Genomic DNA, 10,914 nt, shown 5'->3' on the forward strand with positions numbered 1-10,914 from the left:
GTTGGATTCGATACCTTAGAGCTTTGATGATTCTGTGATTATTACAAATCCTCCATGTTTTGATAAATAAGTTTCTAGATGCAACATTTTTAACATTGCTTTTTCCCCTTTTCAATCTTCAGCCCCCCCAGATAATTCTGGCTGAGGTCCAGCAGCATTGTAAAATTCCTATCCATACTGTATCCTTCAACTGTGACGATATAGAAGCTAATAAGTTTTTGTATGAACTTTCGACCAAAACAGAGGGACAGTTTCACCATTGCAACATTTATTTGACTGATCCTGATGCTGCAAAATTTGTTGTGAGTATCTGAAGATAAATATATTTGCTTCTTCATGCTATTGAAAGAACCATGACTTATATTATTGTTATTTCATATTACAACAGATTGTGTAAAAGGAGTGTTAGTCCTAGTCAGATTTGAAGTGATGTGAAAACAGAAAGTGTGACATTTTTTGCTTGTGAGACTTTATTAGACCACAAAAAAGCCCAAATTTCATGCAAAGGATATTTGTAGCACTAGTGTTACAAAAACATTCCCCATCTCCTAAACCTCTGCCTGAAATCCAAAGCCTTAAAAAACATGTAGACCAAATTCAGCTCTGGAAGAGACACGTGATCTCTGTTGTCTCAGAAACAAGTTATTGTTTAAAATGACACAGGCCTTTATCCTGTTAATAAATGAGAGAATGAGTTTGAATGATGATGAATGAATGATTGCATGGATTTAGTTAAAAGTTTGCTCTACAGTAGCCACTGGGGAGAGATCTATAATGAGTAAAATGGCTAGAATAGCAGTCATCTATCAAGTGTGACTAAGCAGCTCAATCTAACAATCCCCAGTAGGAAATTTCTGAATAGGCTAACAGAAACATCCTTTAGAATCGTATTCTTGTTTTTAATTAAAGTTAACGCTCAGCTAATTGACTTCACAATTTTAGAAATGGGGGTAATGGAACAATGAGAACAACCAGGAGCAAGACAGTAGCAGGCAATTTGAACTTTGCGGACACCAGTGAGAAGAAGGATGTAAAAATAATCCAGGCCTTGAAAAATATCAGTGTACTGGACAGTTTCAGTGATTGTGCTGCTGTGGACTGTGTGACATTGATTGTGTTGGAAAGACAAGGGACAGAGTCTGTTGGACATCTCCAGACTTTAGGCCCTGTGGGAGCTGTAAAGAGATTATTGTTGGAATTTCCTTCCTCTTTCCTCCTTTAGTCCAAATGATTCCATGTTAGTCCCAATGTTCACTTGAAGAGTATGTTTTATACTTCCCAGGGGCAACATGTGATACAGCTATGAACTGTAGAATGGTAGGACACCAGTTGTAATGTGCATATCATGTATTTTATTTATTTGCTTAATTTATTTTTCTGCTTGCTTGGGAAGAGTGGAACTACCAACCTCATTATGTTATTCAGAAATATGGCTGTTCCTATCTCAAGGGGTAACTGGCTGGTTAGGGAATGTTTGTCCTTTTCCTAAAAAGAAAGAATAATTTGAAAGGCTGCAATGCCAAGCACCTGAAAAAATATGCAAAATTCTGAAGCTGCCCTGAGTCATTTTTCAAAATTATTATCAAATCTTAGAATCATAGAATCATAGAATCAACCAGGTTGGAAAAGCCCTCCAAGATCATCCAGTCCAACCCTACCGTGGTCACCAGACCATGGCACTAAGTGCCACATCAGTCTCAGCTTGAAAACCTCCAGGGATGGTGAATCCACCACCTCCCTGGGCAGCCCATTCCAATGCCTGAGCACTCTCTCTGGAAAAAATCTCTTCCTAATAGCCAACCTAACCCTCCCCTGGCAGAGCTTGAGTCTGTGCCCTCTTGTCCTGCTGCTGGTTGCCTGGGAGCAGAGACCAACCCCCACCTGACTCCAACCTCCTGTCAGGGAGTTGCAGAGGGTGAGAAGGTCTCCCCTGAGCCTCCTCTTCTCCAGGCTGAACACCCCCAGCTCCCTCAGCCTCTCCTCATGGCACTTGTGCTCCAGTTCCTTCACCAGCCTCGTTGCTCTTCTCTGGACCTGCTCCAGCCCCTCAATGTCCCTCCTGAGCTGATTTTGCATAGGTTCAGTCCAGAAATGAAATGGCTCTAGGAGTAATTGTACTAAAACATTTGATTTTGACAGAATGAAGACATAGATCTTTTGAAAAGAGAGATTGATCAAGGAGAAAGAGACCTAGAGAAAGTGAAGGCCTTTCACACCAAAAGTATGATGATGGATTGTTGTAATGAAGAAAATTATCCAGAGAAAAAGTATGTCCTCATACTCTAATTATATTAATTAGAGATGAGAGTCATCTGTTACATTTCTCCTTTTTTTATTGTCTTGCACTTTTAACATCTGACATTCTCTTTTAAAAAGAAAGGCTGTTGTTTTGTTGTTTAGTTTGTTGGGTTTTTAAACAGCTACAGTAATGGAAAAGAAAAATCTGGAAAAATACACTAATATTGTGATGCCTGAAACAAAATATCCAAATAGTCCAAGATATTAGAAGAATTAAAGCAAAGAGGTAAATTATTTTTCCGTCTCCAACCCATTGTAAAGTTTCTGCCTCTGACCTAGAGAATTAATGAAAAATTATTGTCATATTAGTGTATATGGCCTAGTATTTCATGACTGAATTGCCACTCAGTGAGATATGCTGATTGAAACATAAATTGTATACAAATACACGTGTGTATTTATCAGTGCAATAAGAGCAAACAAGCAAAAAAAAGACATTCTAGGAAATCAGATATTTAAGACAGAAATCTATTTATAAAAGTAAGTTAAAGGTTGAAGCATAAAGAAAAATGAATTAAAAGAGGAGAGTGCTGTGGAAGGATTTCATTTGTGTGGAAGGGCAGGTAGGATGTTCAGTATGAAAATATCGTTAGGTGCTTATTTCAGAATTTGCATATTTTATTCATTATTAATGCTGGGATGTAGATATATATGTGTATGTATATATATGTCTCTGTGTGTGTGTCAGATATTTTCATCACTGATGGTAGGTTTACTCTTACTCCTGGGACTCAAAGTAGCTATTACAGAACATTCTGCCCTTATGTAAAATATATGAGGGTGTAACCTTAGATCTAATGAACACCGTTTAAATAAACTAAGAAATTACTTTTAAATAATTAAAAAAACTGAGACTATTTTAACCTCCTTTGAACTCCCCTTTGAAATGCAAACTCGTTTAACAGAGAAAATATTTCACACTCTTTGAAGCATTTGAAATGAGTATTTAAAGTACCAGAAAACTTGAGGTTAGCTTGTTTTAAACAAGTGTTATATGTTTGAAGTAATTTGTTTTTGTCACTCACAAGCAGTAATCACAAGCAGACACATCCAGGGGCTCCTGCATCCAAACACACTGAAAAGCTGAGTACCACTCTTAGCAGGGAGTTGTGCTGTGCTTTGGAAGAGCCAGTGCAGACACCACATCAGCAAACCTGGCAAACCACTGCTGACAACCCAACCCCAAGGAAGAAATCATTACATGCAGGTAAGACTAACATGAACTGTAGTTGGTAGCAGAATTTATTCACTAACTTGAAAAGATTCTGTTACAAATGGCAAAAACCATCCCTCGTTGCAGGAACAAATGAAGTTCGTGAAATAAATCATCAGTTTCAATAATCATCTTGTTGAAAATCTAGCCAACATCTTTTTTTACTTCTCAGCCATCTTGACCCAAACAGGCAAACAAATATCTGCTCATTTATGCTTCATCACCCTGCAATGAAAAATTCACCATTTTAACAGAATGTTTTGCAAGATCTGTAAACAGTTTTCATCATAGAATCATAGAATTTAGGGGTTGGAATGGACCTTACAGATCATCCAGTCCCAACCCCTGCCCTAGGCAGGGACACCTCCTCACTGGATCAGTAGATATTAACAGTAGATATTAAACCCTTATCTGTTTTCATTCTAAGTAAGTATATAATTGGCAAGAATGAAGAGCTGATCTATGTTTCATTAGCTGCAGCATTACCCACACCTAATAACTCTCCTTACGACATCTCTAACACTATTTCCCTTTGAAGTATCCTTTGTATGCAGTCTGAAACCAAGTTGACTCAGCTGATGTGAAAGAAGCCTTCATCCTTAGGAAAATATAAATTAGGGCTAAAGTAATTTTGTGTTTGAGGTCTTGTGTAGGCAGTCTCTTAAAAATTGGGACAATACCAAAGAGGAACTCAGAAATGCCAGACATGTTCTTCCTTTCTTCCTCTTTCAACACCTCCAGGCCAAACAAAGACAAGTCTGCTGCGAATCCTGAGCCACGGTGTGAAATCTGAAGAAGGCCCAGAGGAAGGACTATTTCCCAAGAAGAAGAGTTTTTCTGTCAAAAAGAGTGTGAAACGCCCAACCATTTCCAAAGGCAAGTTGATGAAACAGGAAGCTCTGAGTGGGGCAGATGATATTATTTCTCCTGCTACGTTTGTACCTAATGGTGCCTCAATTGAGGCAAAAGTGCAGATCTGCAGTACAAAGGACTGAAACACAGCAGAGGTGCAGAGCTGGGCATGCAGGAGGGTATTGTAACAGTGCCCTTACAGCCATGGCCAGACTTCTGCCAGTGCCCAAACTATGAGGTTTACAACCACTGAGTTGTGCCCAGAGCATGCAGCAGTTGTGACAGAGCTGTGCCTTAGGCTGCTGAAAAGCTATCACAGTTGTCTCGTATCAACAGAATAAATAGATCTTGAGAATCTCTTGGACCTTGTTGTACAGTTATAGATTGTTGTGGAACAGTAATTTGTGGCTATGATCAATGTGGAGGTTAAAGATGAGAGTGGTGGTTCTACTTGTGGTACCAATGTAAAATGAGGTTTCACTTATTAATATGCTTAGACTTGCAAAAAATATGCTCTCTGATACAGACATATGTAGAGACAAAAGTATTTTCAATGGGGCTTGGATATACATAGACAGCATTAATGTAATTAATTCATGCAAATCTGAACTTTATGAGAAGTCTTCTAAGTGGTTCTAAACCCTCATGCATGATACTTGAAGATGTTTGATATTTTTTATATTTCAGCTTCTTGTTTTTATTTATTTATATACCTTTTATACAGGTTTTCACAGTGGTACCCCTTAAATTAGCCTGTCCATCTTGTTAATGATAGATTTGGTATCACATCTTGGCTTGGGGAATTGACTGGTTAATCTTTGGGTCTGAGTCATAGGAAACAAGTACATACAAAGTTCAATTAAAAGAATATATTATTGCACACCTACTTTATAAATTTCCACACTGATTAATTAGAGCTCATGAGGCACATAGGAACACCGTAACTATTGCTCAAGCACCAAGAAACAGAGGAAACCTAATTCTCAGTGATGAATTTAGCAACTCTAATAGACATTATTGTGCAGCCTTTGTGATGCTGCTAGTAGGCTCTAATAAAAAAATGATGCTATTATATGTCATCTTAATTATTCTTTTGTGTGCACAAAGCCTCTGAGATAATGAAATGCAAATGTTTTCTTTTAGATCTGGAAATGCAGAATGTGAAAAGGACATCAAAAAGGTATGTGTGTACATAGAATCATAGAATCGTAGAATTTTAGGGGTTGGAATAGACCTTATAGATCATTTAGTCCCAACCCCTGCCCTGGGCAGGGACACCTCCCACCAGAGCAGGTTGCTCAAGGCTCATCCAACCTGGCTGTGAACACTGCCAGGGTTGGGGCAGCCACAGCCTCCCTGGGCAACCTGGGACAGTGTCTCACCACCCTCACAGGAAAAAGCGTTTTCCTAATATCCAGCCTAGACTTTCCCTCCTTCAGTTTGAACCTATTTCCCCTTGTCCCATCATTGCAGCTCCTAACACAGAGTCCCTCTCTGGCTCCTTGTAGCCCCTTCAGATATTGAAAAGTTGCTCTGAGGTCTCCACACAACCTTCTCTTCTCCAGGCTGAACAGCCCCAACTCCCTCAGCCTGTCCTCATAGGGGAGATGCTCCAGTGCTCTTAGCAACTTCGTGGCCTCCTCTGGACTTGCTCCAACAGTTCCATGTCCTTCTTATGTTGAGGGCACCAGAGCTGTGTGCAGTATTCCAGCTGAGGTCTCATCAGGGCAGAGTAGAGGGGAAGAATCACCTCTTTTGACCTGCTGCCCACACTCCTTCCCATGCAGCCTGTATAAATGCATAAATGCATCACAAAACCTACAATTTATATTTTCCTTCTGTCATTTCAAACCTTTTAAATGTCTCTCTACCTTGTGCTGCATCTTAGAGTCTCTTTTTTTCTAGCTCTCTAGGTATCCCTTCAGCTGTTTGGTTGAAGACCCATGGCTTGGCTGCTAGGCGACTCACCATTGGGGATGCCTTGGCTCCTACAACTCTCCCTTATGGCACCAAATCCATCCCAGTTCTGCACAAACACGTAGGCTCTAAAGTATCTCATGAGGTAAAATCCTTACACTGTTTCAAAGCAACCATAAAACTCAGTCGTGTTTGCAAAAGTTTTTCAATTCATTTATAGAGATGTCCTAATTGCATTCTCTGGTGTTCATTGCGGATGGTTGGTGTGCAGTAAATGTTCAATTGCATGGCTGAATGTTCATTCATGATCAGGAAGAAGATAAAACTGACAGTTCATAGCACCTCTTGCATCCTTTTCCAGCTGATGGCAGTGTGCAGCCACCCGGTGTTGTTTCTGGAGCACCTCAGGCTCTGCTGACACTGCAGTGTCTCAGGCCCATCAAGTCACTTGGAAAACTCTGCAGATGCAGTTTGTGCTCTTGTGCATTCTCAAGAACTCTTGAAAAGTGTTAGAATTCAATAAGCAAAATTTGATTCTGATCTGAGGAGACAATTGTGAGATTGTACCAAACTCATGATGAATTGTATATCATGAAGCTCTAATTGCCATTCCAATTAAAGGAAATCCATTTTGTGGCAAGTTGCTCTAATCCTTCTTGTGTGATGCATCCTATGAAAATCCTATGAATATGCAGCAGCTTGTTTTAATGAATAAAAACTTTCTTTAAACAATACTCAAGGGAAAAGCTAAACAACACCTCTAAAAAATTAAGGAGCTAACAAGAATTTTGTCATGGAATGTGATATAGAACTAAGTAAAAGATTTATCACAAATTTACACAATCATACATTTTGAAGTTTTCATGTTTGATTTTTAAGTTTAGGAATGGGAATGTTTGCTATAGTATTCAGAGTGAGGAATTAAAAAGCAAATCCTCTGTTTTGGTAACACCAAATCAAACCCAAGATCTGTAATGATTTTTTGAAGTGTGTCTTCTTTTATGCAGTAAATGTGTGTCTTTTTTTTGTACAAGAAGCATCAAACAATGTACATTTTAACATTTCAGATGCAAATTAGCCATTTTTCAAACAAAATTCAGACATTCAATGATTACAATGCTGTACAAAACAATTTGCTTCAAGTGAAATGACAAAGAAAGACATTGTAACTTTCTTAAAACTTTCATATAACTCATATAGCACACTGACCTGTTGTTTTCAGTTCAGTGTGACCTGTCAGTCTCACCTGAGTTGTTTCAAAGAGGTTAATTTTTTAAACTACCCATCAGATTGGCATTCAGAATAAAAATAATGGCTTGGGAGCTTGTCTAACTTACACTATGGTAATTCTGGAGGAAACTTTCCCTTTAGAACCATGTGAGTGTATGTTGCATCTTAAATACAACCTCACAAGTCATGGAGTTTTGACTCAATGCTTTGCTTAAAAGAATCAGGTTCAGATTCAGCCAACAAGAACATCTTTCATTGGTCTAAAATGAGAAAGATTTTTCTAGGGTGCTTGTGTTTTGGTTTTGTCTTTAAAAGCTTGAAATTTTGGTTTTGAAATAAAAGCTACTATGAAACAAGTGAATTCTTTCGATATGAAAGTTCAAGTATTTAATTTAGAAAACGCCAAAACATTTTGGCACTAAAAAAGCCTCACTGTGATTTCTTTCAGCTGAATCTGTCAAATTTCACTTGACTTCATGAGCAGTTTTCATTGCTCTCAAAATATGTCTAATATTTCAAGTTTGCCATATTATACTTCAACAGAATAATAATGTGTTTATGCTTGTCGGCCCCTCATAGTCCATTCAAAATGTTTTATAAACAATATTAAATATTCATGTTGCAAATGATGCTGTTTGCACTTGGAGTCACTCTGGGACTTTGTAAGGCAGTGTAGAAGTGAGTTCTACGTGGTGAAGCTCTGCCAAAGTTTTATTAACTTGGTTTGGGTAACGTCATAGGCAACGACCATGGCAGTAAGGAACTTACAGAGGGGTTAAAATCAGTTCTTTGCCTTTCAGCTCTCAAACCCAACCTGGAAATGACAGGGAGTCAGATTTCACTGCCCACAATTCTAGGCAGAGTTTTGCCTCATCTGTCTCTGGCAAGATACTGCACTGACAGTTCCAATTATCTTTAGCTGCTAAGTGATTTTAAGATTAATTTAATATTGGGAGCTCTGATGTGGTCTGGCACTGATGTGACACAGATTTATTAACCAGAGAGAAGATGTCCTCAGAAAGAGAGGGGATATAAAGTCACTCCACTGCTCCTGAAAAAATGCTTAGACTGCAGTAATTTGAACCCAGCTAAGCTGTGATGATTCAAGCACAAATAAAACATCACTGAAAAATGTCCTCAATTAAAGAAGTCTTTTCATTGCTTTGTTTTCTGATTGATTGCCTTATTCCTCCAACAGGAGTTGTAGTTTTATTTCAATTGAACCTCATCCATGTTTTTGTCATCTATATCCTGATCTCAGACAGGCACTTGAGAGGTTTCCCACTTAACCATATGTGTTGGAAACAGCTTTGGGGAGAGTAACATTCTCTGTCCTCTCCAATCCTTCCTTGGAATTTTTTCTGTTTAGAATCAACCTCAGGACATTGATATATAAATTAGCTTTTCTTATAGAAACTGTTGAGTAAATGAAGAAGCTGAAAGATGGTGGGACTTTGGACTGAGGGTTTGGAGGACATTTGACCTCCTCCCTGTCATCCTCTTCTACCCTTTTCTCTGCCATTTTAAGATCTACTTGTAAGGGTATAACTTTCTATGCTATAATAAAGTTGATTTATGTAGCTATTGTATCGTGAGATTTGAAAAGTACTGAAGTTCCTGGTTCTGATAAACCTGATTAGATTCCTAAGCCTTATCATGGTTAATTAAGACTAGTTTCAGTGAGCAATGTCCACCTCATCTGCTCTTTGGTGCTCAGTGTGATGGTGAAAATGTCTGTCTATAATTTTAATATTCTAATTCCTTAGAAAATAAGGTCCTTCAGAATAACAGTATTAAATACACTCAGATATGTGCTCTCATGCCTGTGTGATAGAATCAGGTGCTAATAAGGATAAGAGAGAGTTGTTTAAAGGCAATACAATCTGGAATATGGTCATGCTCTAGGCATGTTTGTCTCCTTCTGACCTACCCTTCCATTATTAGAGGGAGTTCTTTGACAGTACTGATTTAGTTAGAATTAACTAGCAATTAGGAATCTTAATTTTTAACTTCTGCATAAAGGGATTGTGTCATTTCAGAAGATTTTATAACTGGCTGAAAACTGTGTCTCAATCCTGGCATTTCTTTGGGGTGCTCAGATTTTACTTTCTTCAGCCTTCCAGTGTTCCTTCTGGCTGTTCTGATGCTTGGATTCAGTCATTCTGCTGGGGGAAAGTTTGTATGATAAATGAAGTCTTTGTCTTTTGTTGTACAATAGATGTTCCCGTCGGTCCATGTTACCAGTGACAAGAAGAGGATCCCACTAATTAATCCTCAGGCAGTGAATCTTGATGCCTATAAAGAGAAACTGGAGCAAGCAATTAAATCCTATGAAAGGCAAGTCTACTCACCAGAAATAACATGTTGCTCATGTTACGTTTGTTCGATGACAAAAGCAAAAGTTTTCTACTTTGTGGGACTAAAGCTGAAAGCTGCAATCCCTGGGGAGGAATCTCCCCCAAACATACAGTGCTAGCTTACAATAATCATAGACTGACAATTAAATTAGGGACCTTTGGCTGCCAGGTGTCTATCACCCAGCTGTGGCTGCAAGAAGGTAACTGAGGCAGCAATAAGAGACTGACAATTTAAATCTGGGTTGGTTTTTCTTGAGAGACATGTGTTGTGCTTATTAATTAAATGTTTGTAAAAGCACAACCAAAGTAACAAGAATAAAGACATGAGATCTCTAAGCTATTTCTTTCCATGATCAACTTTGTGCATATTTTTGAAATCATAGAACTTTAGGGCTTGGAATGGACCTTACAGATCATCTAAACCCAACCCCTGCCATGGACAGGGACATCTCCCCAGTAGAATAGGTGGCTCAAGGCTTCAGCCAACCTCTTTTATGATTCAATAATCATATGAGAGCTTTGACTAGAGTTTTTTTAATAAATACCTTTTTTTAGACTGTATTATAATAACACTTACAGATGTAAATGTTTTCTATTACCAAACCCCCCTTGATAACAAGTGTTTAGTCTTTATATTTTTTTTGATGAATTCCACAGAGGCCTTTTAAGGTTTGGGGCTTTTTTCCTCTGTAGCTCTATGATCATACCAGTTCTTTTTAAGGCATAGATCTGTTTTTCATCCCCATTTTTCTGTTTCTAAACATATACATCTTTTGTGGTAAAAACTGAGAATTAGGATTTTCAGATGCTGCTTGCTATGTCTTACATGAGTGGAGTTCAGTCAGTAAAAATCTATTGGTTTCATGTGCTCTGTCACTGAGACAATACTGTTATTATCAAGTTGATGAAGAACTCAGACTGATTTATCACTCATTTTGAAAGAAGGTTCAAGGGATGGATTTGTGATGGTGACTTCTGAAAAAAATTCAGGTTCTGTATTGCTGTACCATACCATGGCATATTTTATGTTTGTTGACTTCAGTTTTC

At 38.3% G+C, this 10,914-nt stretch overlaps 1 protein-coding gene across 1 annotated transcript in view; it reads left to right on the forward strand.

Annotated features, from left to right (window-relative positions):
- The window catches only part of VWA3B (von Willebrand factor A domain containing 3B), a gene marked incomplete at its 3' end in the record, with an annotated part of 51,473 nt that overhangs the window by 36,290 nt on the left and 4,269 nt on the right, over positions 1–10,914 (forward strand). Inside the window, exons 14-20 of the mRNA XM_009081110.1 lie at positions 123–302; positions 2,140–2,267; positions 3,399–3,505; positions 4,253–4,421; positions 5,505–5,543; positions 6,269–6,425; positions 9,729–9,847. Of these exons, the coding sequence (XP_009079358.1) occupies positions 123–302; positions 2,140–2,267; positions 3,399–3,505; positions 4,253–4,421; positions 5,505–5,543; positions 6,269–6,425; positions 9,729–9,847 (899 nt within the window). The remainder of the gene's footprint in view (positions 1–122; positions 303–2,139; positions 2,268–3,398; positions 3,506–4,252; positions 4,422–5,504; positions 5,544–6,268; positions 6,426–9,728; positions 9,848–10,914) is intronic.

Source organism: Acanthisitta chloris, unplaced genomic scaffold (genome assembly GCF_000695815.1).
Source record: "Acanthisitta chloris isolate BGI_N310 unplaced genomic scaffold, ASM69581v1 scaffold5688, whole genome shotgun sequence".
In the NCBI taxonomy this organism is placed as follows: Eukaryota; Metazoa; Chordata; class Aves; order Passeriformes; family Acanthisittidae; genus Acanthisitta; species Acanthisitta chloris.